At 49.1% G+C, this 25,680-nt stretch overlaps 9 protein-coding genes across 9 annotated transcripts; 4 read left to right on the top strand and 5 right to left on the bottom strand.

Moving 5' to 3' along the window:
• Nucleotides 1-465: 465 nt before the first annotated feature.
• F4807DRAFT_175294 (uncharacterized protein) lies at nucleotides 466-2,094 on the top strand. The gene is made up of 5 exons (XM_047993507.1): nucleotides 466-1,080; nucleotides 1,149-1,233; nucleotides 1,300-1,506; nucleotides 1,574-1,696; nucleotides 1,755-2,094. The coding sequence occupies exons 1-5, from the start codon at nucleotides 559-561 to the stop codon at nucleotides 1,889-1,891; spliced, it is 1,074 nt and encodes a 357-aa protein (XP_047852228.1). The 5' UTR covers nucleotides 466-558; the 3' UTR covers nucleotides 1,892-2,094.
• Nucleotides 1,573-3,437, bottom strand: F4807DRAFT_434318 (uncharacterized protein). Its single transcript, XM_047998783.1, has 5 exons — nucleotides 2,795-3,437; nucleotides 2,609-2,683; nucleotides 2,078-2,551; nucleotides 2,000-2,019; nucleotides 1,573-1,847 (listed from the first exon to the last, which is right to left on the bottom strand). The coding sequence occupies exons 1-3, from the start codon at nucleotides 3,071-3,073 to the stop codon at nucleotides 2,144-2,146; spliced, it is 762 nt and encodes a 253-aa protein (XP_047852227.1). The 5' UTR covers nucleotides 3,074-3,437; the 3' UTR covers nucleotides 1,573-1,847; nucleotides 2,000-2,019; nucleotides 2,078-2,143.
• A 146-nt stretch (nucleotides 3,438-3,583) lies between these two features.
• F4807DRAFT_434315 (Prefoldin, subunit 3) lies at nucleotides 3,584-5,172 on the top strand. Its single transcript, XM_047998782.1, has 6 exons — nucleotides 3,584-3,763; nucleotides 3,826-3,951; nucleotides 4,118-4,229; nucleotides 4,289-4,387; nucleotides 4,466-4,591; nucleotides 4,656-5,172. The coding sequence occupies exons 1-6, from the start codon at nucleotides 3,732-3,734 to the stop codon at nucleotides 4,773-4,775; spliced, it is 615 nt and encodes a 204-aa protein (XP_047852226.1). The 5' UTR covers nucleotides 3,584-3,731; the 3' UTR covers nucleotides 4,776-5,172.
• A 156-nt stretch (nucleotides 5,173-5,328) lies between these two features.
• Nucleotides 5,329-7,370, top strand: F4807DRAFT_434303 (CRAL-TRIO domain-containing protein). Its single transcript, XM_047998781.1, has 4 exons — nucleotides 5,329-5,925; nucleotides 6,045-6,094; nucleotides 6,183-6,354; nucleotides 6,420-7,370. The coding sequence occupies exons 1-4, from the start codon at nucleotides 5,758-5,760 to the stop codon at nucleotides 7,080-7,082; spliced, it is 1,053 nt and encodes a 350-aa protein (XP_047852225.1). The 5' UTR covers nucleotides 5,329-5,757; the 3' UTR covers nucleotides 7,083-7,370.
• Nucleotides 7,371-7,822: 452 nt separating this feature from the next.
• F4807DRAFT_175158 (uncharacterized protein) lies at nucleotides 7,823-9,236 on the bottom strand. The gene is made up of 2 exons (XM_047993506.1): nucleotides 8,967-9,236; nucleotides 7,823-8,458 (listed from the first exon to the last, which is right to left on the bottom strand). The coding sequence occupies exons 1-2, from the start codon at nucleotides 9,141-9,143 to the stop codon at nucleotides 7,889-7,891; spliced, it is 747 nt and encodes a 248-aa protein (XP_047852224.1). The 5' UTR covers nucleotides 9,144-9,236; the 3' UTR covers nucleotides 7,823-7,888.
• Nucleotides 9,237-10,361: 1,125 nt separating this feature from the next.
• On the bottom strand, nucleotides 10,362-11,570 carry F4807DRAFT_452773 (putative methyltransferase-domain-containing protein; the record flags this gene model as incomplete). The annotated part of the gene is made up of 1 exon (XM_048000370.1): nucleotides 10,362-11,570. The coding sequence occupies one exon, from the start codon at nucleotides 11,568-11,570 to the stop codon at nucleotides 10,362-10,364; it is 1,209 nt and encodes a 402-aa protein (XP_047852223.1).
• A 2,708-nt stretch (nucleotides 11,571-14,278) lies between these two features.
• Nucleotides 14,279-14,868, bottom strand: F4807DRAFT_462505 (uncharacterized protein; the record flags this gene model as incomplete). The annotated part of the gene is made up of 3 exons (XM_048001835.1): nucleotides 14,279-14,434; nucleotides 14,505-14,572; nucleotides 14,673-14,868. 3 exons carry the CDS (start codon nucleotides 14,866-14,868, stop codon nucleotides 14,279-14,281), a joined length of 420 nt encoding a protein of 139 aa, XP_047852222.1.
• A 1,644-nt stretch (nucleotides 14,869-16,512) lies between these two features.
• F4807DRAFT_434288 (26S protease regulatory subunit 6B) lies at nucleotides 16,513-18,403 on the top strand. The gene is made up of 3 exons (XM_047998780.1): nucleotides 16,513-16,880; nucleotides 16,984-17,082; nucleotides 17,157-18,403. The coding sequence occupies exons 1-3, from the start codon at nucleotides 16,684-16,686 to the stop codon at nucleotides 18,124-18,126; spliced, it is 1,266 nt and encodes a 421-aa protein (XP_047852221.1). The 5' UTR covers nucleotides 16,513-16,683; the 3' UTR covers nucleotides 18,127-18,403.
• A 922-nt stretch (nucleotides 18,404-19,325) lies between these two features.
• F4807DRAFT_452771 (vesicle coat protein) lies at nucleotides 19,326-21,896 on the bottom strand (the record flags this gene model as incomplete). The annotated part of the gene is made up of 2 exons (XM_048000369.1): nucleotides 19,326-20,909; nucleotides 21,885-21,896. 2 exons carry the CDS (start codon nucleotides 21,894-21,896, stop codon nucleotides 19,326-19,328), a joined length of 1,596 nt encoding a protein of 531 aa, XP_047852220.1.
• Nucleotides 21,897-25,680: the final 3,784 nt, after the last annotated feature.

Here is a 25,680-nt window from a genome sequence, read left to right as displayed (position 1 = left end):
AACATCGGCCACCAATTGAACCTCGCCTGAAAATATCCACCTATCCGAGACATAGATTCGACATGTCAATCTGACACACCTACCCGGCCTGATTGGCTACCGTGAGCCTGGAGACTCCATTACCGCTACACTGCTGAGCAGCCTGTAAATGCTTAACTGAATTGCAGCATTGGATCCGTTTCCGTGATTGGTTATCCGCCAAAATACCACGCGTAGATACAGTCAGCATAGGGTTGCGGCGCTAACGAGTTCGCCCGTTTCGAAAGTATCGCTCCGCAATTCGAAGGTTTCCATGCAGGCATCCGCCAAATCACGACCGCAGATGCCGAGAGATAATAGGCCGGCACCGAGAACCCATGACATTTCCACATGCCGATCCAAAATCCTAGCTGAGAGCATCAGTCGAGACACTCCCGAAAGGGGGCTCCTCCACGTAATATCCCCGCTCGGAGGCGCGATGTCCGAGTAAAGAGCTACATCTTGATCGATATAAGCAAGTTTATACATTCCACGCCCCTCGCTGTTCGTGCCATGTTCTGACCCCGAGCAACATCAACTATGGCGGGCCTGTTCTCATCGTTCACGAAGAAGACTACCTCCTATCAGCCGGTAGTGAAGGAAGAGGAGACTCAATATCGAGACTCCGACTCCATCACTTCACCAACTGAAGGTTTCATCAGTCATGAACAGAAGTCCTTCCAGGAAGGCCCGAAGTCTAGAAGATGGCTTTGGCCCGTTGTTCACCTCTTCATCTTAACTACTTACACGATCATCTATGCTGTCTTGGTCAAGCAGGGAATTATCGCTGCAAAATCATATAAGCATACAGTATGGTCTCCTGCCTATGAAGCCGTGGTGAAAGAACCCATGGAATACCAAGGGCAGCTGAGAATAGTATCGCCGTACCAAGGTCCTCCATCCCCTGAGGTCGACAAGGCGTGGAAGGAACTTCTGCAATACTCAAATATCCGCGTATCAGGTGAAGACCTGAGGAAAGTCAATAAGACCTCGATCCCAATGCCCGGTGAGGAGGACAGCTACTGGGTCGAACTTAGTGTTGTTCATGAACTACACTGTATTGTGAGTTTTTGAGACGCGTTATTGACCACCCCCGCTATACGGATGATAAGGCTAACCTATATTATTAGAAACGACTTCGCCAGTACTGGTTCAGTGACTATTATTTCCCCAACATCACAGAGGAGGACCGTCGACTGAACTGGCTTCATAATGGTAGTTACTCCTATTTCAGAATTCATTATGTAGTCACCAGGTCTCACTAACCTTGAACCAATTCAGACCACTGCCTCGAGATTCTCCGCCAATCCGTCATGTGCCACGCCGATGTGTCCATGATCACGATGACGTGGGAGCCAACCTCCGTGTTCCCGGCCGCCGACTTCCAAAACGTGCATGAGTGCACGAACTGGGACATACTGTATGAATGGCAGAAGGAAAGATCTGTCGATCTCATGCAACCTGGCCTCTTAGTCCACCCATACCTCGGTAAGAGTTGACTGATTTCATGCTCCCTTTCCTTCGAGATGTAGTGCAGAGCTAATATTATGTTAAGGGGTACCGTTCCCTGAAGGACATTATGATGGCGTCGGAGCTGCTGACCCCGAGCACGCCATCGGCACGGATGGCGAGCTCCCTGAAGAGCTGGTGGAGATGGGTCTTCGCGAGGGCCACAAACGTATGTTGCGGGCTCGTGAAAACGATGCCTAGGCGAGCTCATATCTCACTTGGTATAGGTTTCGTGACAAGTCGAAACCAAGGAGGAAAGGTAAACCAGGCAAGGGGCCTGGAGACATGCGTTATCATAAGCGCAAGAGCAAGAGAAGGATCTAACAAGAATAATCAATTCGCATATCGCGACGGGTCTTTCTAGCAAGGTCATGGCTGGTCTAGACGACGTGAACCTGGGGTCCTTGGAGATCTATTGAAGAAGGCTGGATACGAAAGGAAGGTCGTAATTGAAAGATACCTATTTACGAACCTTGAGGAATATTAAAAGTCCTCAAGCGTTTATTTAGTAAGCCACTCCATGAAGAGTTCTAAATCCCAAGAAACATACCAGGTATCTCGTCAAGTGGCTAGTGCGGCCAAGTAATATACAACGTCTGCTTAACCAACAACTCCCTCAACGATTGGAAAGCCACTTATCAACCTCTGCAACAATGCACGGTGCTTTGCCCTTCCAATCATGCTCAGCTCCCGGGACGACGACCTGTGTTAATATATTTCGAGCGTCCTTACCCTTTAAAATGCCAGTCCATACATAATAGAATAATGCTTCAAACTGGCCCGTTACTGTGAAGACCCCGGCCACTTCCGGTTCTTTGCCGTGAAACTCGGCCGGCAGATTCTCCCATCCGAAGCCCTGTATTAGTGCTTCCACTGAGCGATAGTAAGATCCCGTCTTGTGTAGCCCGATAATAGGATTTAGGTCCACCGGGTACGATATTAGGATATAATGAGCGGGCGAAAACTGGGGGAAAGATGGACTTGGACGTGTACAGCCTGCGAATATAGCACCCGCGGAATAACCCTATGACTTTGTTAGTTATATAAAGCAGTTGTGACTGGGGATACCGAAGAAGCATACACATAGAAAGAGTGGGATGCTATGAGCATCTGGGAAATCTTTTACGTATGTAGTCATAGATTCCCGCAGCATCCGCTATATAGAGGTTACAGAATTTAGTTAGCCAAGCCATTTTCGTTCATAGCTAATGAAAAGGGGTAAAAGGTCAACGAAGTAAGAGAGTGAGAAGGAAGGGGGATATAATACGTGATAATCACTGATTCCGGCATCTCCTGTCCACGTGCCAAAATCCGTCCATTCATTCCCACCTTCACTCCGACCCATTCCCCGAGCGTTCCAGGTCACGACCCTCATCTGTCTTTTATCTCTTAGATATTCAGCGAGGAGACGGACTGGGGGTTGGTCAAATGTTCCGCCGAGTCTTCCGTGGGCAATGAGTGCGAGCCCTTGTGGTTCCTTGCCATTCGTCGGATTTTCAACTCTAGTCTCGAGCCGAACCTCCATGTGAGACGTGCCTTGACCCATGTTGATTTACTCCAATTATATTTATAAGATAATATGTTTTACGAAGTAATTATGAGAGAGTTTAGGGGCGTAGCTATGTAGATATGTGGGTCTGGTGTAAGAATGTCTCATGCCTTTAACTTCGATGGGACGGGCCACTTTCAATGCTCGAAGTATCTTCTACCCGTCTGTAGCTGTGTGGTTCTTTCTCGCATCGATGTTGCGAAGGTGAAGATGAGTAACTTCGACCTGTCATTTAGTTCGATGCTTACATGTAAAGATTAGATGTGTGAGCGGGTAGTTGCGGCCCCCTGCGTAGTTACACATCGGATGAAGGCTGTGTCTAGCAGGTAATTAACCTCAACTAGCGCTATGTCCGCTTCCGTTCAAGGTTGAAGGTATGTACGTGCATACATAGGTACATAAGTACATCCATATCAGATATACCCCTCCTTCACCTCGGTGAGCCGGTGAGCTTCAGCCTCCCCCGCCTTTAGATGGTCCATGCTCCTAAGTTAGTAGAACTTTAGAATTTATTTTTGTTTTATTTTATTTTGCTGTTCGATTAGAGCTGCACTCAGCGTCTACGCATCAACACAAGCATCGGCATCGTTCGTTAACCTTACCCCGGCTGCTTCCTTCCACAATGCGCTAAGAAGCTTTGCATTCTACAGAAAATATGTCAGCTAAAGGCAAAGAGCCAGCTGCCCAGTACGATACGAAAGCAGTTCTTCCACCCTCGAAACATGACTAACATTGAACTCGTGATCTAGAAAGGATGCTGCGCCCACGAACCCGAGAGGCATTCCCTATGCACCATTTGTCGATAAAGTCGAAGATTATGTAACCACCAGAGACGATGTGCAGTCGACTCTCCGCAGCTTCCAGGAGATGATCTCGTATGTCCAAAATTTGCAACTCGCCTTCACTACCTAAGGAACGATACACGATGCTGGCGGGGTATCGAACCATAAGCCCTACTGCAATCCATTCGCCGAGATATGGTTTTCGATGCGTTCACTCAAATTGCATCGAATGTTTGCTGATACTGGAAATCGAGCGTAGGAAATACCAATTTATGGAGTTAAATCTGCAGAGGAGAGTAGCTGGCCTGAAGGATAAGATGCCTGATATAGAAAAGACTTTGGAGACAGTCAAATTTTTAAAAACGAGGACGGTACGCTTCTCGGATAGCAGGCTACAAAGAGCAGTTAGCTGACCCTGCCTTTTCTGCAGGGAGAATCAGATCCTATCGAAACCACGTTCGAACTAAACGACACCTTGTACGCGAAAGCGTCGATACCACCTACGGACGAGGTCTATTTGTGGCTTGGTGTATGTTTGAAGAGCATCTTTCTAGCACGAATGACCAACAATCGGGACAATTTTTGACTGACGGGGACCAATACATAGGCGAACGTTATGCTGGCATATCCTATTGATGAGGCCGAGACACTCCTCACCTCTAAATTATCCGCTGCGAAGCAAAGCTATACTAATTGCGAGGAAGATTTGGATTTCCTTAGAGAACAGATTACGGTAGGTGCCCCATTCTCTTGTCCCTCGGTCCAAGACTCGTTTGGTTATTTAACTTTGTTCCCAGACTATGGAGGTTGCAATAGCACGAGTGTACAATTGGGACGTGGTGCAAAAACGGAAAGAAAAGGCGGAAGAGGAAGGCAAAGGGAAGGGCACTGAAGGTGTCGACCAGCCAAACGGATAAAGTCCTCGAATCCTTGGTGATCAAGCTCAGCCAGATAAAGTAGGACTAGACGATTTTTGGTCAGCATTCACCTTCCGTGACCGAAAGGCCTGCGAAATTACCGTATCGGAATTCGTAAATTGGCACATGTGTCTTGGTTTACCAACACCAACCAGCCAACCTCTGGATCTTACACAGTGCAGGTGATGACGCAATATTGAACCCTTCGTCTAAAAGATTATATCCCCAAGTTACGTAGTACGTAGGTGAATTAGGAGAATGATAACCTTAAAATTCATTACTCGCATTACTCTCCTAAACCTACACTTATGTATAAATCCATATACGTGTACCCCGTAATTTTATTCGAATCTTAGTGGTTTAGTTGGGTTCTATGAAGCGCAGATGTCGATGTCATAGGCTACTTGGGTACAAACATCGGATATGCGTATTGTGAGTGGCTGAGATGGCAAGGGGACCCCTGGATTACGTAAGTTTTTGGCAGGCGACCGGGAAGCGACCAGGAAGCTTGGAAGCGTGATTAAAGTTTGGGTCCCCAGATCTCACCGCTGCGCACCAATGACGATGTCCCACTTGGACATGCCCGCAATCAAACGCCGCCACTTTTATTATTATTATTATTATTTCGTATGGGCAATCAATACCTAAGAAACTCTAACCCGTTACCACCTTATCGAGTCTTTAGCAAAGAAAGCCCCGACTTTTTCATTACTATTTGCTAAGGACAACGAATCGACTTACCCACCTACAACCTACAGAACCTACAAATACAAAAACTCCTATCTACGACCGACACTTCTTAAAACATTCCTAGTACAACATTTCTTGACCCCGTCTTGTCAACTAATTTGTCAACTAACCTCCCGCCCCCCATATCCATCCATTACTCGTGTGTCTGGATAATTACGCTTGTCTACCGTCTACCGCAACATTTCTTTGAACTGCTCGATTTCGAAAGAAATCGACGCAAGCATCATCAGCAATGGAGTTAGATCCCAAGTATGACAACTATGACTACCCTACCAAGGCTCCCGTCGCCAAGCCAGGGCATCCCGGCCACTTGACCGACGCCCAACAAGCACAGGTTCATCAGCTGCGTATGATGCTCGAGACCGAAGGGTACACTAAGCGACTGGATACTTTGACGCTGGTATGTGTCCTGCAAGGCATCCGTGCCAGATAAGAGAAATTGTTATCAAACCCTATCAGAGCATCTAGAGAAAAGCGGAGATTACATCATATACTAACATATCCTTTGGGGTTATATAGCTACGTTTCCTGCGAGCTCGAAAGTTCGATGTTAACTTGGCCAAGAAAATGTGAGCCTCCTCCGCCGGGGTTGGAAAAATATTCCGGAAGTAGAAAGAATATTGGTTTGAAAGTGATCGACTGACCCTGGCTATAAAGGTTCGTCGACTGCGAAAACTGGCGGAAGACCATCCTATACGCCGGGCAGCCCCTGAAGATCGATGGTAAAACCTACAACCTCGACGAGGAGATAGCCGAGTGGGACAAGGATGGTTCCTTCAAGAGGAAGATTTCCAAGTATTACCCTCAGTATTACCATAAGACGGACAAGGTATGGAAATATCCTTCCTATTGCAGTGAGAACTAATTCCCGTGCTCACGTATGTATCTCGAAAGGATGGGCGACCGGTCTACATCGAACAGCTCGGAAAGATCGATATTACCGCCATGAAGAACGAGGGCCTCGAGTACGAGCATATGTTGGTTAACCTAGCCGTCGAGTATGAGAAGATGGCCGACCCTCGATTGCCAGCTTGTTCGCGCAAGGCCGGCCAGCTCCTCGAGACATCTTGCACCATCATGGACTTCAACGGTGTCGGTTTTAGCAACGCGCGCCAGGTCTTCGGCTACATTCAGGAAGCCTCTGGCATGAGTCAAAACTACTACCCAGAGCGTCTGGGTCGCATGTACCTCATCAACACCAATTGGCTCTTTACCGGTGTCTGGCGCATGATCCGTCCCCTTCTGGACCCTGTTACCGTCGAGAAGATTCACGTCCTAGGTGGTAACTACCAGAAGGAGCTCCTGAGCCAGATTCCCGCCGAGAACCTCCCCAAGGAGTTTGGCGGTACTTGTCAGTGCGAGGGTGGTTGCGCGCTCAGCAATGCGGGTCCTTGGTGCGATGCCGAGTATGCCAAGCCTGCTTGGTGGGAGAAGAAGGGCGATACGATTGAGAACAAGCCGTCGGAGATCGTCAGTGGCGAGGGTGCTGCTGCTGCTGCTACAGGTACTGATGTCGCTGTGGAAGGCGCCGAAGCCAAAGCCCTTGCCGCTGCGTAGAGGAAATGCTAAGTTCTAAATGTATACAAGGGGAAGCATAAGATGAGGTGAAGCGGGGAGTCAAGTCAGGCTATTCAGATAGACAGGAGCAACATAGCCCCTCGAGGGAGAGGGCCGCGGACGTTTTTATTTGATCCGGACGATCTTTCATACCCGGGCAAAATCTTATAAACGCCAGTTTTTACCTGTGGACAAAGTGACCCCATCGCGGGTACTATGTGGCCATCTTTTCTACGAAATTGTTAGAGGCATTCAGACATTGATATGATATATTTGCATTTTCCCCCATTTACATCTTCCTATATGCATCATTCTATCTCGTGATATATAAAAATGTAACACCAGTGATTATACAGTCGCTCGTAGGTCTTCATAATCCATGGATGTCTACTGAGGTGTTATTCAAACTTGTTATTTCTCAACTTTTTCTCAACTTTGAAGTCTGGATCCATCAATACATCCTTATCCACTAGACGTAGCCGTTAACCGATAAATATACTTATGCTATGGGGCAAACACCTAATTTTACATGAAGCATCATGGCAATCATCCCCTGGAAAGGCGCAGCACGTACGCTCGATATTCGCGGGATATCACCGAGCCACCGCTTCTTCGAAGTCGCAACTTCCTGGCCTTAACCCCTTAGATCGTCGCCAACTAGGTAGGCACGTGTAGCCTCTAGCCCATGTACGTATGATAACCTCGACAACTTCATAAACACCCCCTGCCTTCGTTCCCCCTCCCCCTTTTTTTTCTTTACACTGGCGCCGCACAGACGAAAAAAGGCCCCCACAGCCACTCACCGCTCACCGCTCCGTGACAACGTACTCCCCCGCGCTCCTCGCCCTCTCCATCCTAGCCACGACGGACGGCATCTCGCGCTTCAGCTTGGCCAGCCCCGCCACCGCGTCCTCGTAGCTGCCCTCGACCTCGTCCTGGCGTTCGAGGGGCTTCCGCACCTCCTCGAACAGCTTACTACCACTACTAATACTACTACCACTACCACTAATACCACCATCATCACCACCGTCCGCGGAAGCAGTGGGAGGGGCAGAGGCAGAGGCGCGCTCGTTAGCTGCGGCCAAGGCGTGCTCGTCGTCGGCGACGGACTTCCGCGCGGCGTCGGCCCAGGCCTGTGCCGCGGCGCCGGGGACGGATTTCTTCAGCGCGGCGATGTCGCGGAGCAGGTCCTCCTCCTCGCGGCTGAGCTCCTCGACGCGCGCGCGCTTGCGGGCGTCGAAGGGCTCGAAGACTTCCTCCGGCCGGAGAGCGGCGGCGGAGCCGTCACCCGAGCCCGAGAGGAAGTGCGATGCGTTGACGGGCATGCCATTGATGCTCAGGTTCGGGGAGGCGAGCTCGAAGGTTTTGGTTATGTACTGTGTGGGTTTTTGTTAGTTTTGCTGCTTACCTAAGTAATAAGATAACCGTGTCGTCCAAAAAGGGAAGTGTGTGTATAAGAGAAAATGTATAAAACCCAAAATGAGATGTAAAAAAAAACCGATAAAAAACAGAAAATAGAAATGAAGACAAAAAGCAAAACATACAACACCGGGGATTCGCTGGTCGTCACCGACCCAACTACTAATCCGGCAGTAGCCAGCTTATCTATGGGAGAGCGGACGGGATCCCGAGTATTCAAGCTCTTATGGTCGTATGTGACTATTGGCCAGACTAATGTCGGTTATATACCAACATCGCAAAGCGTAGTCCATTTCTGGTAAATTGCCAAGAAACCCGATTTGGAGGCCATGTATGCAACAAAGCAAATATGCTTGCTTATGCGATTCCGTATGGGTCCTTCCAAGCATCAAACGAAAAGGCACAATTCAAACCAATGCTATGTTTGAAGAAAATGAGAGAAAAGAAGAAAGCAATAAAACACACCTCGTTAACGAGCTCCTCGATCCTCGTCCGCAGCTCGTCGCCCTCTCCGCCGGCGTTCGCGCCGTCCACGGGCGGGAAAGCCTCGTCCAGGCGCGCGGCCGCGGCGCGTCGCACGTTGGCCAGCAGGTACGCGAGGTCCTCGGGCGCTTGGAGCTCGATCTTGCGGTGGCCCTCCATCGCCTTTGCTTCAATTCCAGCTGCAATCCCAATCCCAATCCCAAGGTTGCTCGCAGACCTCTAGCAAAAAAGTGGAAGGGGGTGCTGATATACAGATCCGTATGCGCACTTCAATTGTATATAGTGCCCGCTGCCGGAAAAGGTTCCAATGCTAAAGAGCGGAATTGGCGCGTAATGCAACAATTGAATGATTCTGGAAGTATTCCTCGTTTTGTCCGTCTCGTCGAAGTTGATTGGTTGGCTGGTTGGTTTGATTGGTTATGATGCAGAAACTTGGAATTTCTTCGATATCGAGAATGTTGACTTTGGATTATTGACTTATCGCTATCGCTTGGAGGGGCAATTTCGCTTTCGTGTCTTTTTCGCATAACTGAACTTTACTGCTGTATCCGAAATATTCTACCACATAAGTACATAACAACTTCACTTTGCTCAAGGACTGACAAACTCATTGCGCCATGTAAACATTTCTGCTTGTTATATCTGTAGAGAGTCTGAGAATAGCAACGTATACCCGCCTTACTATTGAACTACTGAATAATTTGTCAAATATAGAAAAGTAGTAACGTTCGGTTCGTATATAAGTACAAAACCAATAAGCCCATCGTCGTATACTACTTCATTCGATGCTTGTTTTTGATATTTAATAACTAGTTACCTGCCTAGGTAAGTGGATCGCAGTATAATCTCTGTGCTAGAAATCTTACCTTTAACTATCTTCCAAGACATCTTCGAGTCGTACGGTTCCGTTCTACTCACTAACGTGTATATAAGTTGCCAGTTCCTAGACCAACCCAGCTCATAAGGGATATGTGTTGTTTGGCAAGGTCGCTTCCTAATTATCCCCTACCCTTTGAGTCAGCCAACGGCTAATATTACATAGTGTTAGAAACATCTATGATAAAGATGGACTCGAATGCTGGTATAGAATCTGCCACAACGCCCCCTTCTTCAGTCGCCCTCATATTGTCCTTAGAAGTGGAACATTTGGTTCCCATATCGTTCTCATGCGATTGCCAGTCACAATAAACCTAGGTAGGTTAAGTGATGTATCTCAGCTACCTTGAGATGTGCGCCTAGACAGAAGTGCTTCGTATCTTATTTATGATGGCGCTTAGACAATAGGCTGAGATTGGTCTAGTCATCCTAGTTCTCAACCTTGGAGCCTCCGACGATGACACTGCCTTTAATTATTCTGATGTCGGAATTTGCGAAAGGCTACACCTTCTCGTCACCCTTTTCTAGCAAATATATATCGACTACCTCATCGTCGTCACCTAGCTTCGGCAGTGGAATAGATTTGAGAACACTATATCTCCATTCATCAGCTTTCAATAATCCAAACAAGGCTTGCTCAGAAGAATGGCGAGGTTTCGTCGCTAGGATGACCAAGGTCTTGGTATCTGCCTGGCTCTCGTTGTGTCTGAGATTCGCCGTGTGAAGAGCGCTTAGTGTACCGACAAGCGCCGGCAACGAATCGACATTGTACGTGCAGTCGCTAAGGATAATTAGATCCCATGGCTGAGCAGATGCCAGGGGTCCGAATTGCCCATGTTTACCGTCATCCCAATCCAAATTCTCGTATTGAAGTGACACTGTAGAGAAAGGAGTAGGTAGGCGAGAGAGCACCTTTTCCGCTCTAGAAATATTCGACCTCGCGCGCTCTTCTGCCTCTGCCAGGTCCGTTAGTAACACGGTAGTCTTACCCAGCACCTGGCCCTGAGCAGCGGCAGCCTTCTCAATGATAAGCGCCAACGTAATCCCAAGAATACCGACGCCACAGCCAAGTTCCAAGACGCTAAAAACGCCACGTCGTATAGGCAGGATATCGCGGACACCTTCCCTGGTACGGCAAGCGTCTGCAAGAAAGGAGGCTGTCACTACACCCGCGTCCCATATGTGGCGCGCGATACTCTCGCCAATATCTTCCTCTAGTTCGAGGTTTAGGTTGAGTTGATCCTCGGGCTGAGAACCGGTGTCTAGTTGAAGCGTCCGCAAAGAAACCGGCGAGCAAATACCCCTTACCACCTCCACGGACACCGGCATGATGAGCCCCCAGCCAGCGGAAGAGCTTTCGCCAATGCGCCACGGAAGTACATCTTTACTTCTCAACGCCCCCGACGGTAGAGGCTGGGTAGCCGGATGTATTTTGATGGTACACGTGACATCATCGCTCCTCATATGCGCACGCACGGGAAGCTTGATATCCAAGACCCGCATGCCCGCGGTCCATCGAAACGGCTGGCCCTGGTCCGCCTTCGATATGACGGACTGGCCGAGCGGGTCGTCGGCCGAGACGAGCAGATCAACAGGCTCGTCCGGGTAGAGGAATGAGTCACCCAAGTCCGTGGTGATGGTAATCAGGAGCGAGACGATTGGCTTCCTCCCGTCGAGCTTGGCCGGACGCAGCAGGCGGATGTAATGCATCGTGACACAAACAAGGTCGGGCTCTTGGATAGGCTGATTAGAGAAAAATGCATAAGACAAGACACCCCAAAAAATTTGTTTGTCAACTGCGGCTGGCCACGTGCATGCTGGCAACTCGCATTCCCGTGTTTCCTGCCCAATCCCGAAAAACGCCTTCGAATGGGAAGTCTTGTAAGGTTCACCGCTCAGCGCTGCTCTTTTAACCTAACATCGACGTACATGTATGTAGGATCGATCGATCCACTCCGGCCTCTGTGTTGGGTCGAGGCTGACTCTTGGGCACGCAAATGTGTGTGTTTGCGTACTTTTCAAATATTGGGATACTCGGATATTTCAATATTTGAAGTCGGGAAGTGGGATGGTGGATCTAGGGGGTTGGCTGTAACCCTATCGGAGTTTAGAATTGTTCAATATACCTACCCAGATACCTAGGTACATACTATACCTACACCTACGTACACCGTAATAAGTGTGCCTTACCTCATAGTGCGTTGCCTGACCTCCTGACCTCTATACTTACACAATTGTGTGCTAGCCGTAGGTCTCAACTGAAGTTCCCCCAATATTCCGAATAGTAACTGATTCAAGCAACCGGGACGATCTCCCGCTAGCAAACATTCTCCCTACATATAGATATGTATCTTGTTCACAAATGAGAACTCGCCTCGAGACCCCGGCTAGTGTTCGAGTGCACTAACAAGACGATAGTTGTCGAACTACTACTACACAACTGCACATAGTAGAATGCTTACATCTAAGCACTGTATACCCAAATCTTAGGCTGGCGCTAACATGACATATGCCGGTTTGGGATATTCATGTTGTCGTGATCTCGAGACAAGACTGCTGGAGGATTCAGGAGCGGTGGGAAAATGCACGATCTGCATACGGGAACTTCATCTACATGTACACGTGGCTATGAAACATCTCGATATTAATCTCCCATTTATTGGGAGGGTCGCTACATAGTATGAATGCATGTGAATATTTCCGCATAATCACCGCTGCCATTTACTAAAAAACGGTTGATGAAACGGGCAGGTAGGAAATCCATATTCCTCCTCCATCTTGACATCAAACAACTTGAAAATATATATCTAATATTATTTGTACATACTATCTCGAACTATATGCATGATCAACACTCAATGAGGTGTACTGCATACATACATAGGTATAGAAAGAACATTAAAAGCCTGTAGCATTAGTTTCTCCGTAAAGACATTAGCTCTATAAGAGTATCGAAGCCCGAAGACCGTTCGCGGCAAGCGCACTAGCCGCTAAAAGGTTGAGTTTCCTATTTCAAGCAACTAAATCCCAATTGGATTTCCAAGCGCTAACAGCCAAACTCAACCTGGCGGGGAGGATCCGATAACGCAATTCGTGGGGTAAAAAAGTGGGATTACATTCAACGTTGAAGGTGGGATGTGCTTCTATGACTGCGGCACCGTGCGAATATCGGAACAAGCCTACATAATCTGGATACTAGTAATGGATCAAATACATACATCCTGATATGCCACTATGCATATTTCGGTATCGCAGCAAGCGTGCCCAGTGGGAACGCATTGGTGCAAGCTTCAAGGAATGAGACAAGGTAGAATGTAGGTACGTCCCTACGTACATCAATGGCACGCAAAAATCGACAGTACCTTAGTACATCTCTTATAATGCCGGTCCCGCTCCATCCCGTTGGGTTGTTTGACTCTATCTAGTCTCGCCTTCCAAGGTTCATGAACGGCCCAAACTACGATGTAAGTTGCTATGCAGCAAACAAGAAACTTCATACTGAATAACTTGGGCCAATGTTTAAGCCGTTTCATCCGTTCCTGACAATTAAGCGGCAAGTCCTGATTCGCCGTCGACTTCGCAATAGACTTCCACCTCGGCATCCCACGTGTGTTTCGAGAGCAATGTTTCACTACACTTACACTGCGCCTAGCTTTGTGATTCCTACTTCGGCACAAATTTCATTTTATTGATTTAAATAATGGTAAAACTGTATAATTAGTACCGTAGAATAGAAATTGAGATCTAAAGTCGGCACACCAGGCAACGTAGGAACTAGAATATCTATATCGGTAGGCACAGAGGTGGGTATGATGGCGCACAGAATTGTCGAGTCACTTGAAGAATGTAGCCTACAAGGTGCGTGCAGTCTCTATTATGTATAAAGCTTCCCAGGGAATAACACACCCTGTCTACCAACGAATAAAACTCACTTGTCTGAGTGGAAATAAGCCAAAGGTGGGTAAAGAGTCGATTCGAAGAGAACATGAACACCGAAATGAATACCAACGCCGCAACCCCCGGATCAAAGGCTTTCATGTAAACTCATGTAATCATACAGAATCCCACGGAAACCAGCGAGAACTCCCAGGCCCTCCTCTTGTGGTATAGGTCTTCCCTCGACCTCCCGAGGTAATAATATCAATGTTCCGTTAAAAGTCGTTGCAATGCTATGATGTTGCTCCCTTCCAAGCTACGCCGCACAATAGGAAATGTCGACATCAATATCCACAATCCATCCAGGGTAGTGTCATTCCGAATCCAGACGCCGAAGTGTTGTGAAAATGGCAAAGGTATTCTCGCGAGGGGTTATGGGGTTATGTGTATCTAGGAAGAAAAGACGAGGCCGGCTTCGACCGCGGCTGATCGCCGAGGGGCAAGCCCACTCAAGATCCTGCCACGGTATCTGCCCTTGGCCATTACGGCAACATCGCCTTGATCTCCTCGTCACTGAGTCGGATCTCGTGTACGGGCTCTCGACGGTTTTCTAAGGGTACGTAGTCGCAATCGACGTAAGACGGGACGAAGAGTTCGGGGTTCCACGCAAAGCCCTGGCTCGAAGCAAGGTAGGAGATCTAGGATAGGCAATATTAGTAAAACAACGGCCTTAGTAACGATCGGTCGGTGGCGTCGATAATAACATACCAATCGAGGTGCTCCGTCCGGGTCCCCGATATTGATCACTGTGCACTCGTCCTTGCAGAAAGCAGAGCCTAGGGGATGACATGTCAGTTTAATCCGAGGGGCGACAAGACACAATTAAGGGCATCCTCGGCCCCGTAGACAGCCACGCAAAGAGGGGTTACGACATACTCAAGAGACTCTGTCTACGTTGGTGTCCCGACCCTAACTTTCGTGCGGATCGGTCTGGTGACGCAACACTGGAACTAGGGGTTTGTGGGGAGCTCGAATACGACGAGGAGGATGAGCTGCCGCCGGCCTTAGGTGATTGATCATAGGCCGTAGAGGAGGAGCGGGCCGCCGGGATTGCAATTGTATTAGACGACATGGTTACAAACACAAATTCGGAGCCTCTCCTCTTTAGTGAAGGCCTCAAAATTAATTCAGCAGCGGTGAGGCGACGAGGGACAACTATTTAAACAGGGCGATAATAGATAGACAGGTTGAACGCCAACAGAAGATAACAAGTGACGACGACGTCAAAGAGCTAAGAAAGAAAGAGGAGGTTATCTGGGGCTTCACGTCGGTGACTCCTTACTATGAGTAACAACGAAGCAACAAGGTAGAAAGATGTGATGTTGAGAGAATTGATGATATGCACAAGGCAAAAAAGGACGAAAGAAGAAAGTTGAGTTCCAAGGTTGAAGTCAGGTGCTAAGACGCTGCTGGACAAGAACCTTAGGAGCCTAGGAGGGAATCTACTCCGTGCGTATCTCTGCACAGTAGAGGTTGGACGGCGCCTGCATCGATGCGGGATAGGACAGGCTAGGCAGGGTAATGCTGTGTTGTGTTGTGCTGTGCTGTGCTGTACCTTGGGCGTTATGTGCTGTACATACGCAGATGCGGCACTGTACGTAATAATTCGGTAGTGGTAGATGTAGTGAAGTACGCCTCAAGTTATGGATTGTAGAGACAAGGATACCCACTGTATGTGAGGTACGGTGGCGTACCTAAGATAGGTGAGATACAGTTAGGTGTAGGTACAGCAGGTAAGTGCTCTCCCAACGACCTTGGAATTCACCACCTAAGACTCGATTAAACCCAGTGCGAAAGACGGAGGTATGATGACACATCGGGAGTGTTGAACTAGGGGGCACCCTTGCGGACCTTTAACGCGTGATCGATCTTAATTGGTTCGAACAAAAGACGGCCTGCTCTAATCGGGTTAGTGCGTTTACACTGTGCTGGCTCCACTATATCTGCCTGCAGCATTGGAGCCCCACATGTACAGGCTGAGGTAGGTAACTACAGCCTCCTTTGGACGACAAGAACAATAGCGTACTTCGTGCCCGGTGAAGGATGCGAAAGGAATTAGTATGATAGCTTCGATGCTCTTACTTACCTATTCGGACACCGTAATTCATGCCTAAGTTAAGTCAGGCAGCTCAGCTAACTTCCTTTCAAGTAGGGAACTCATTGGAGGCTTTCCAGGAAGGAGAGAAAAGTTCAAGGCTTACTCATTCAGGTACATACGAGGCAAGATAAGTAAAAGCCGATGGGACTGTAAGATAGATCTAGGCCAAACACAAAGTCCAGTCGGGCGATGCCGGAAGATGATCTTCAGTAGGCTGCTGGCTGGGATTGATTATTCCCTGAATTGATTGGATAAGATTTGATCTATAATATGGGGTTTGTCGCCTTGGATTTGCCGTTGCTTGTGAATAAGTGACCAATCAGATAATGTTCATGCAACTTGGGAGTCTAACCTTTGATATCATCCAAGGCAATGCAGGTGCCGGCCTTGTTAAACGCTAACAGTGGGGCTCAAAATGGGTCTGAGCTTGTAGGAAGACGGGAAAACTATTAATCCTGTACTTTCCCTAATTGACTTAGCATTGGATTAGCTCATTACGTTGCCTTGGCAGGACCCGTAATTGGAATGCTCAAGGCTGCAAGGCTGGCGTTGACATGGAAGCTGTAGGTAAGCAAGCTTAGCTGTGCCTGCTGCAAAGGGAAAACGTAACAACCGTCAACTTCCACTCAACATCACATCATTCATTGAATCTTTTCAACCTTCATCAACCACCATCCACATTAACCAATCCCATAACTCTCCCTCATCTTTCGAGTCTTTTACGATTACGCGCTCTGGGTATTTGTTTTATTTCTTCGACAAAACCAATCCACCGTCGGAGTCGCGAATATGGGTGACGTTCTCGTAGAAAACCCAGCCAACAACGTTGCACCGCATAACAAACCCATCCCGTCAAACATCCCAAACGTCGAGACCATCGAGGGTTTACCAGCGCAGGGTGGAGATGAATATGCGGTACTAAAAAAGTTACAGAGACACCTGGAATATATCCAACTACAGGAGGAGTACATCAAGGATGAGCAAAGGTACGGATTGACGAAAGCGGCGATGAAACATGGCATTAAATTTTCCTTACCCGTTACACCGTTATTTTCGTGGGCCGTTGGGACTAACCGTCGAATCTTACAGGAGTTTGAAACGCGAACTCGTTCGAGCGCAAGAGGAAATCAAGAGAATTCAGAGTGTGCCGTTGGTCATCGGCCAGTTTATGGAAGCTATTGACCAAAAGTAAGTTTTACCAGCAGTACCAACCTTAGTACAACTCTGTCGCCAGGATCTAACGGCTAACGTCTTTTCAATAGCACCGGAATAGTCCAATCTAGCACAGGATCTAACTACGTTGTTCGAATCCTATCCACCCTAGATCGTGAGAAGTTAAAGCCATCATCCTCCGTCGCCCTGCACCGTCACTCCAATGCCCTCGTCGACATCCTCCCCCCGGAGGCCGACTCCTCCATCGCCATGCTCGGCGCCGACGAGAAGCCCGACGTGACATATGCCGACGTTGGTGGTCTGGATATGCAGAAACAGGAAATCCGTGAAGCTGTCGAGTTGCCCTTAACACACTTCGACCTGTACAAGCAGATCGGTATCGACCCTCCTCGCGGTGTGCTCCTCTACGGCCCTCCCGGAACGGGAAAGACTATGCTTGTCAAGGCTGTCGCCAACTCCACGACTGCCAACTTCATCCGCGTCGTCGGCTCAGAATTCGTACAGAAGTACCTCGGTGAGGGTCCTCGCATGGTCCGCGACGTCTTCCGCATGGCCCGCGAGAACTCGCCCGCCATCATCTTCATCGACGAGATTGACGCCATCGCCACCAAGCGTTTCGACGCCCAGACCGGTGCCGATCGCGAGGTCCAGCGTATCTTGCTAGAATTGCTCAACCAGATGGACGGTTTCGACCAGACCTCCAACGTCAAGGTCATCATGGCCACGAACCGTGCCGACACCCTCGACCCCGCTCTTCTACGTCCCGGCCGTCTCGACCGAAAGATCGAGTTCCCCAGCCTGCGCGACCGCCGCGAGCGTCGTCTTATCTTCTCGACCATCGCTAGCAAGATGAGCCTGGCCCCCGAGGTCGACCTTGACAGTCTAATCGTTCGCAACGATCCCTTGTCCGGTGCTGTTATCGCCGCCATCATGCAGGAAGCCGGTCTCCGCGCCGTTCGTAAGAACAGGTACAACATCATACAGGTCGATCTCGAGGACGCCTATTCCAGCCAGGTCAAGGGTACCAGCGATGAGAACAAGTTCGACTTCTACAAATAGGCGGAAGATATCGCGCGACTTGGCTCCTTGGGGCTGGCTCTTGGATTAGATTCGAGGCTCGGGAGAGGAAGAAAAGGAGGCCGTTGCGGGATACACTTCGGGTACCCTTTGCTCCGATCTTGCTCTGGTAGGAAGGGTTCGGTGGAAATAGAGGCGTCATCCCCTTACGATTACGATAGGGGGTGGCCAGGTGTATAACTGTAACATCATTATCAATCAATACAAAGGGACTAATCACGAATTTACTTTTGCACATTGCTTTTGTTTTGAATCCTACAGCGATGTCACCGAATTTGCATTTGCGGTCATGAAATTGAATAAGTCTAGCCATATACCCATTTCTATCTATGATGGTCCCTTTCCTTGTTCCACCTAGAAAATGGGGTTAGAAGATATAGTAAGTCACCGCGAGGCTCGAAGATTCATAGTTTCATAACATAGTACACTTCCGGCGGGAAAAATATCTACCAAGAAAAAAATCCCGCCGTTCCCATCGTTTCGTCCAGTCGTTTCCTTTCCTCTCTTTGAATATAGCCTTGGGCCGATTCCCATCTACCGTTCCCTTTCTATATGAGCCCTCCTTTGCTTTTTCCTCCGGTAAATGCATTTACCCACACACCCCCTCCTGGAAACCATTTAGTCTTTTGTGCGCCTTTTAAATACGCCATGCATTTCTACGACCCTGCTAGGGTGGCACACGCATATCCTCAAGCGTAGACCCGTATCGAAAACAACAAGGGATGGGGAGGAACAAATAGCAAAACATAAAATGAAGGGGAAAAAAAAACAGAAAAACCAAGGGAACACAGAGAAGCGATAATAATACACGAGGGGTATCTTCCTTAAGCGAGGCTTGAGAAGAAAAAAGGGGAAAAAAAAGACAAAAACACACGCGAGTGCCAACGGACGGAAAGGGAGTATCAACTCGACGTGTGGGTATCATGTATGGCAAGCGTTCCGTGGGGGGAACCACCATGACCAACGACTGAGAAATTTGCAAAGGGATCGAAGGACACTTGCTAGGGTATCTCCTCCGCTCATAAAAATTAAAAAAATCAGGTATTTCCTCCGTCGATGCATCTCCGTCTCCATACTCGGACGCAGTAAGCTGATCAGCTGTTGTGCTATCTCGCAGAATTCATGTGAATGTTGCCGTGGATCAGGTCTGTTCGTGTCATATAACCACAGGCCGACCATGTTCATGAGGAGAGAACGACGCCCAACTCCAACAACAGCTGCACAAAGCGCGAATGCAACTCGATGAAGAAGTCGGGGAGGCCCACTAGCTCTGCAAGCCCGCGTGCCTTAGGCGCAAATCCACCGGGACCCATAGACCCACCCATGCGTTGCACGAAGCCGCCACGGCCACCACCAGTAAGGAAGCTGCTTGTCTCGTTCGCCCTCTCTCTTCCTCGATCCCGGTCTAGGTTCGATCCACCAAATCCACCTCCAAGACCCAGGCCAATACCACTATCACGTGGACCATCGCCACCAAATCCAGTTTGGCTATACGCCGCATTCAGCGCAGCGACGGGGCTGTTAGCCTCCTCGCGTTCGCGCTCTCGTTCGGCTTCCGCCTCGGCAAGTTCTTGGATCCAGTTTACCAGATCTCGGAATGCGGCGGATATGAAACTAAATGTCTTCATGGCGAGGCGTTCACGGTGCGTACTAAGCGCCAGAAACGCGTACACCCTCTTGCGGCCACGAGCGTGCACATCCGGGATTCGGAATATGTAAGCGGTGGTGTAACCTGCCAGAGGGTCGCCAAAAAAGATCGGACCGCCATTCGCTGCGGATTGAGGATTCGGCGTTGCAGTGATATAGCCTGGGCCATGGTTGAATGGCGCGGATGGGAACTGTGGCGGAATGCTAGATATTGGTGATGAGAGTGACGAGCCTTGCTGTGAGGTTTCCGGTCGCCGGGGAAGCGTCTCAAACGAGAGGGTCCTTAGACATGAGGCACGGACTATAGAGTAGGTAGTCGGAACGACCGGCTCATGGGTTGATGTGTAATCTAGATAGTGTGTATGTTGCGCCACGCTAGACCTGGATGAGACGCTCGAATGCGAGGTCGACGTGGTCGGCCGGCGTCGCGAGGCGGGGCGTCTAGCATCGTCTCCAGGTAAAATATCCTCTTCCACATCAGAGGGATATGAAGATTGCGGGTTCGAGCTTGGCGGACTAAACTCGCCGTTTCCCCCGAAGACACGAGCATATGGGGCGCGTGTACGCAATATAGGACCTCGTTGATCAGACTTGGAATCTGCGGTTGTACTTGTGCTCTCGTCCTTCCCACTCTTGGGGTCTTGTCTCTTGGGGAGCGTCAGAGCGCAGTTCTGACATGGATTTGCTCGCTTCGTGACGTAGTCGTCATAAGTTCGGCGAAAACTCGAGTCGCGCCGTAGGTTACCTTTGCTATTCGCTTCAGGAAACCCTTCGGGTGCATTTCGGGGGCTTTGGGGAGGCGTCTGAACGGCCGCCGTCGTAAGAGATGCGGAGTGAGCCGCGCTGCCGGGACCGAGTTTCGACCCTCGAAGTATCGATGCGCGGTGCGTCTGCGCTTCATACTCGGTAGCAGGGGTCGATGAACTACGCGGGGAGCCGAGTGTCATTTTCCGTAGAGAATCAGTAACAGTAGTCTGCACGCCATGAGCCGCGGCGCTCGTTTGTGGTCGTGCTGGATCGGTAGTTTCATCGCAGCATTGCCCACATGGTACCGGTAAACCTTCGGTGACCATTAAAGGCGTCGGTCCATGTAGATCGCAGTAATGCGCCAGACATAGCTGGATATGGGTTAGTAAGGGCAATATCGCCGGTTTTGGAGACACCGTCATGGTCGGCTAAGATAGTCAAACGCAAATGACTTGGTAAAAACGTGCGAAAACAGCGTAGTCGCGATCGAATTTATGGTGAAGCGCTCGCAACGTTTGGAATGGCCATAATAAGTTGATCTAGAGTGGGGGTCAACTTCACTAGAAGGAGTCGGTCTAGGGGCCAAGGGAGGGTAGGAGATGAGTAAGTTTTAAGAGACAAACAGGAAGGAGGCGGGAGTTTCGCAAGGCAATGCTTATGAGTGAAAACGTCACCGTCGCGCAAGGGGGGGAAATAAGGTAAGTGTAATTTCAAGTTGGCAACTTTGGCAACTTGGGCATCTGCGACAATCATGTCACCCGTACCAATCAAAGTCGACAGTTGGCTGACTTGGGGCGTAGCAACGCATCGCTTCGCTCCGTGCCGTCGCGATGGTAATAGGGGGACCGTCCAACATAAGCAGTCAAAGCAAGTAAGACCCGGGGGGACTAGGGGTGCCTTGGCCTGCTTGGGGGGGCTGATGGGAGATGGAAGATGGGAGAGTGTGGGGGACACGAGGCTTCTAGGATGGTCTGGAAAGGCGAGGCGGTGAAGGGATTAGATGAATGGATGGGAATGGTGGGAGCCAGAAGGTGTGGGACACATGTGTTTAGGGAAAGAAGCAAACCCAAGGCCTGAAAGCCAAGGTATGCAGGTCAGACTAGTGGCAACGGGCTTTGTATCTAAGCATCTAAGCTCATCCAGTTTCCGTGCGCAAGGTAGTAAATTGGGTTTTCTGATAGCTGACAAGCTGACAAGACGCGTGACGCGACAGTGGAATCAGAGATATGATACCTATGGTTTGGGTGTTCCGACTGGCCAAGATGCGACAGGGGAAAAGGGGGTAAGAGGGAATAAAACATAAAACGAAGAGGGAGAGAAAGGTAGAAGATGACGACGTTACTTACTATGGACGTCATGACGCTTCTTACAGCGCACAGCTGCTGTTTGTGGAGCGTTGCACCGCGGGGTTGTTCGACTTCCAGCAGTCCAGCAGCGAACCAGTGAGCGTGAAAATGCCCAGGCGAACCCAGAACCCAGCAGCTAGCAGCACCAATTCAGAGGACAGAGGGCCAATGAAGTGACCCCCAAAATATTCCAATCTCCCTCCCACGCGCGTCCCGCGTTTTGTCCTGGTCCTTGCTCCTTGCTCCCGTCTTCTATCCAACCTTGGAAGTCAAAGCAGGGACCTTTTGTATGAAGGTACTCGAAGGTTTAATCTCATTAGAAATCGAGCTCGGAAACGATAGGGCACCAACACCCAACCCGGACAAGCTGGTAAGGTCGGGCTCTCTCTTCCTCTCTCGGTTCCCCCCCTGCGCCCACGGTTGCCTATGCGGCTGCGTCTGCGTCTCGCTGCGTCGGCGTTATCCAGTTCCAGGAAAGCGATGCGAAACGCGAAATGGGAAATGGCTTGTGCGGTCAATCACGAGCCACAATCCAAGCAAATGCGGAACAGGATGACAAGAGACAGCAAAGATGTCACCAATCGGCTCTTAGTCCTGTAATATTGATCCTTGTGTTTCGTCCTGGTTGGCTCGCTATTTTTCAGGGCGGTCGCAAAGGAAGCCCCTCGCGGATTGGAGGAAAAAGAAATAGCGCTAGAGAACAGCTGCGAAGCTCACCTCCAACTTGTTGTGTGATGGCGGGGATCCAAGTGAAGAAGCAGGTTACGGGTAGGTGACCATGCGCGGAAAGGATGCCGGAGGTTGCAAAGGATCGCGACAGCAGATTGTCATAAATTCGGAGTGCTCGTAGAATTGGTGTGACCGGTACTGGAGAAGAGACGGCGATATTGTTAGCTATTAGAATTCCTCAGACGTTAAACATTACCTATATCGTTAATGAGGAACATTGAATGAGTGGAACATTGGAACATTGGAACACTAGAACGTTTGAACCTTGAAGTTGAATAACTCCTCATGCAGGTCGTAAGTTCCAAGGTCGTAATCCAATGTCGTACCCAAGGCAACCAAGGTTGTAACTGAATATCCTCGTGGGCTAACCTTCCAAAACTTGAAACTTGTGTATGAAATGTGACAAGTACGACGTACTTACCTAATGTCAATTATACAACTAACAGAGTTCGCGTGGTGTTGTTGCAAGTTATTGCAGTCGCAGCTGCAGTTGCTTCTTTCTTTCCTTGACCCCTTGGAACCTTAAGGAATGCCACGATGAGGCAGGTTTGAGGCAGGTAAGATCACAACTTTGGGGAAATCGAAGGCAACTGCACCCTAACGCCGAACGTCGCACATATCCCTTCTTGTTAAAATATTTTTTTCCTTCTTCTTTAACTTCCTTTCTTTCCTCTCGGTTAACCAAAACTGGCCTATAGTCGAAATTGAGGGTATTTTGGAAATATTATTCTCCCGACGACAACCGGATCGTGAAGGTCGACTCGGATTTAATCGCCAATGGGGTTCTCTGCCTTTTTAATCATGTATTACCACCGTTGCCCGCTGATCCAGAATAGACCTAGCCGAATAGGAGGGACCGCTACGACGTGGTACTGCCGGGTCCTGGGTCTTTGGTTGCGGAGGGAAGATTCGCTGGGTGGTCGATACCACCTCAATCGTCTTAGTTTCGCGTTCCCGGATGCCCCAGCCGGTAGGGGTGGTCTTCTAGAAGAACCACTAGAATCGCAATGCAGTGCTGGGCTAGCTAGGAACACCTAGTCGCAGTATGCAGATGTGGGACTGCCACACCGACGAGACGGTGCTCACCTATTATTAGCCAGGTTCTTCGGCCCACTTGTCGCGTGTCGGTCCTGACCAGGGTTGCGACAATTAAGTCAGAAGGCCAGTCTGGGCAGGATTCCCTTTGGGTCCCCGCTATCCTAATCGTTGGATACACGAGGATAGGGACCAGAGAGAGAGTTTGTTCATCCCTCAGATATTCGTCCGAGCCAGTCGATTTGTGTAAACGAATCAACCGAGTCTCGAAACCAGGTTGTCGTCGTCTGAAAAACTAGTTGGTCGAAATTGACCCAGTTGACCCAGTTGTCTAAGGCTGTTGAGTTATTACGTATTTTGCGTACCAATTACCGCGTGTGAAGAGGTTTGCCGACCGTGTTGGGGCAAGCCGGAACAGATCTCGGTCGAATTCGGTGTACTTGGCACAAAGATATTTTTATAATATGGAGACTCGAGGAGTTTGTCGGCAAGTTGAAACTCGGGGTCCTGACTCGAGGAAATTTCGAAAGGGCATGTGAAGAGGGCAAACTCGACTTCAAGGTCAAGACTTAACAAACACGCCATGCAATGTCCACGACTGGACGGAACAGACACTTATTATATCATACGCCCAGTTGCACCGACGTAGACACTGACGAAAAGCCAAGCACAGCTAAAATGAGGCTTCGATCGAAAACAGATTATACTTTGTAAGTATCCAGCGTCGGACAATATAACAGACACAGGGAACATCGTCGGGTGTCGCATCGTGAATATCCACCACGATTATAACCGTTGATTGTAATTGGTCAATTCATCCTGGCCGTCGGATATCATCCCCCTGCTTTACTTTGGGTACCATCTAGCGTCATCGCTGTGCAGGGAGAGCGTACCTCGCATACCAGATATCAGGTCCTGAATTGATGGTAAACCCTGGGGAATGGGGAATGTTAAGTCGGAGCATCTCCCCATCCACGACAGGGAACTCGGAGTCAAGGTCAAGTATCAAAACACTCAAACAGGAAAGTAACCGAGCGATTCCGGGTCATGGTCAAAGACTACTAGACATTTCCAAACTCATTCTCGTCGGAGTTTGTTCCAGGGGCACCATCACGAAGAAAATATGCCGCAAAAGTTCAATATTTGCTAGCCGTTTGTGGTCAGGTGCGTAACACCTCTCTGATATCTCAAATCAATAAATTCAACCTGCTCGGCAAATCGGAATACAGCATTAGACCTCAGCGTGAGACCCTTACAACCTCCGCAAATGTCAGCATATCGACGAGAGGGCGAAGCTTGGCAGAGTTGGTAACAATTTCCGAACCGCGATACACTGGCGGTAAGCATGCATAGAGCTTTGGATTTATCATATTCTTACGGATCATTACAGAAACTCGCCGTCATCTTTGGTTCGTTACCTCTGCAACCATTACATCACTCCATCTAAACTCCAACTCATTTATTAGGCGAGTCTGCTACCTCGCCATACATGCACGTACATGCATATATTTCCGTGCATGTCAGACTCTTCACATGCTTCCCATGCTTTCTATAATCAGCAGCAAAGCCTTTTAATTCATTAATTACCCGTGCAGCATCGAGAGCCTTCAAGTGCCGTTACTACTGCTACTGGTGTCGCACCGAGTAGTAACCGTCGACCTTTTTCAAAATGACAGCGCAACCCTAACACATAAACCCACACACCCACACAAGAAATCCTCATTTCCACGCTTAGCCTTTTGTTCGGCCCTTGGTTTCTATGCGCTAGGAATATATTCCACCGCCAGAATTGGCCCGGCTCACCCCAGTTCTCGGCATGTTCGGGAACATCGCACATTCTACTAATAGGTATTCAGCTGAACTTCTCGCTTTCTTTTCAGGTCACAAGTTATCGTCGGTGTAACTTTTTACTACCGCCCTAGCTTTCACCGTCTCCACCTATAACAGGATGATGTGCTGGGTCTTAAGATCATGGGAATTTCCCCGGTTTCTTCCCTATCCCAACATACTGTTGCAAAGCGGGTAATCCATA

This window comes from Annulohypoxylon truncatum, assembly GCF_022578515.1.
Source record: "Annulohypoxylon truncatum strain CBS 140777 unplaced genomic scaffold F4807scaffold_26, whole genome shotgun sequence".
In the NCBI taxonomy this organism is placed as follows: domain Eukaryota; kingdom Fungi; phylum Ascomycota; class Sordariomycetes; order Xylariales; family Hypoxylaceae; genus Annulohypoxylon; species Annulohypoxylon truncatum.
Note: the sequence above shows the minus strand (reverse complement) of the source record. Positions and strands in the feature narration are given on the sequence as shown.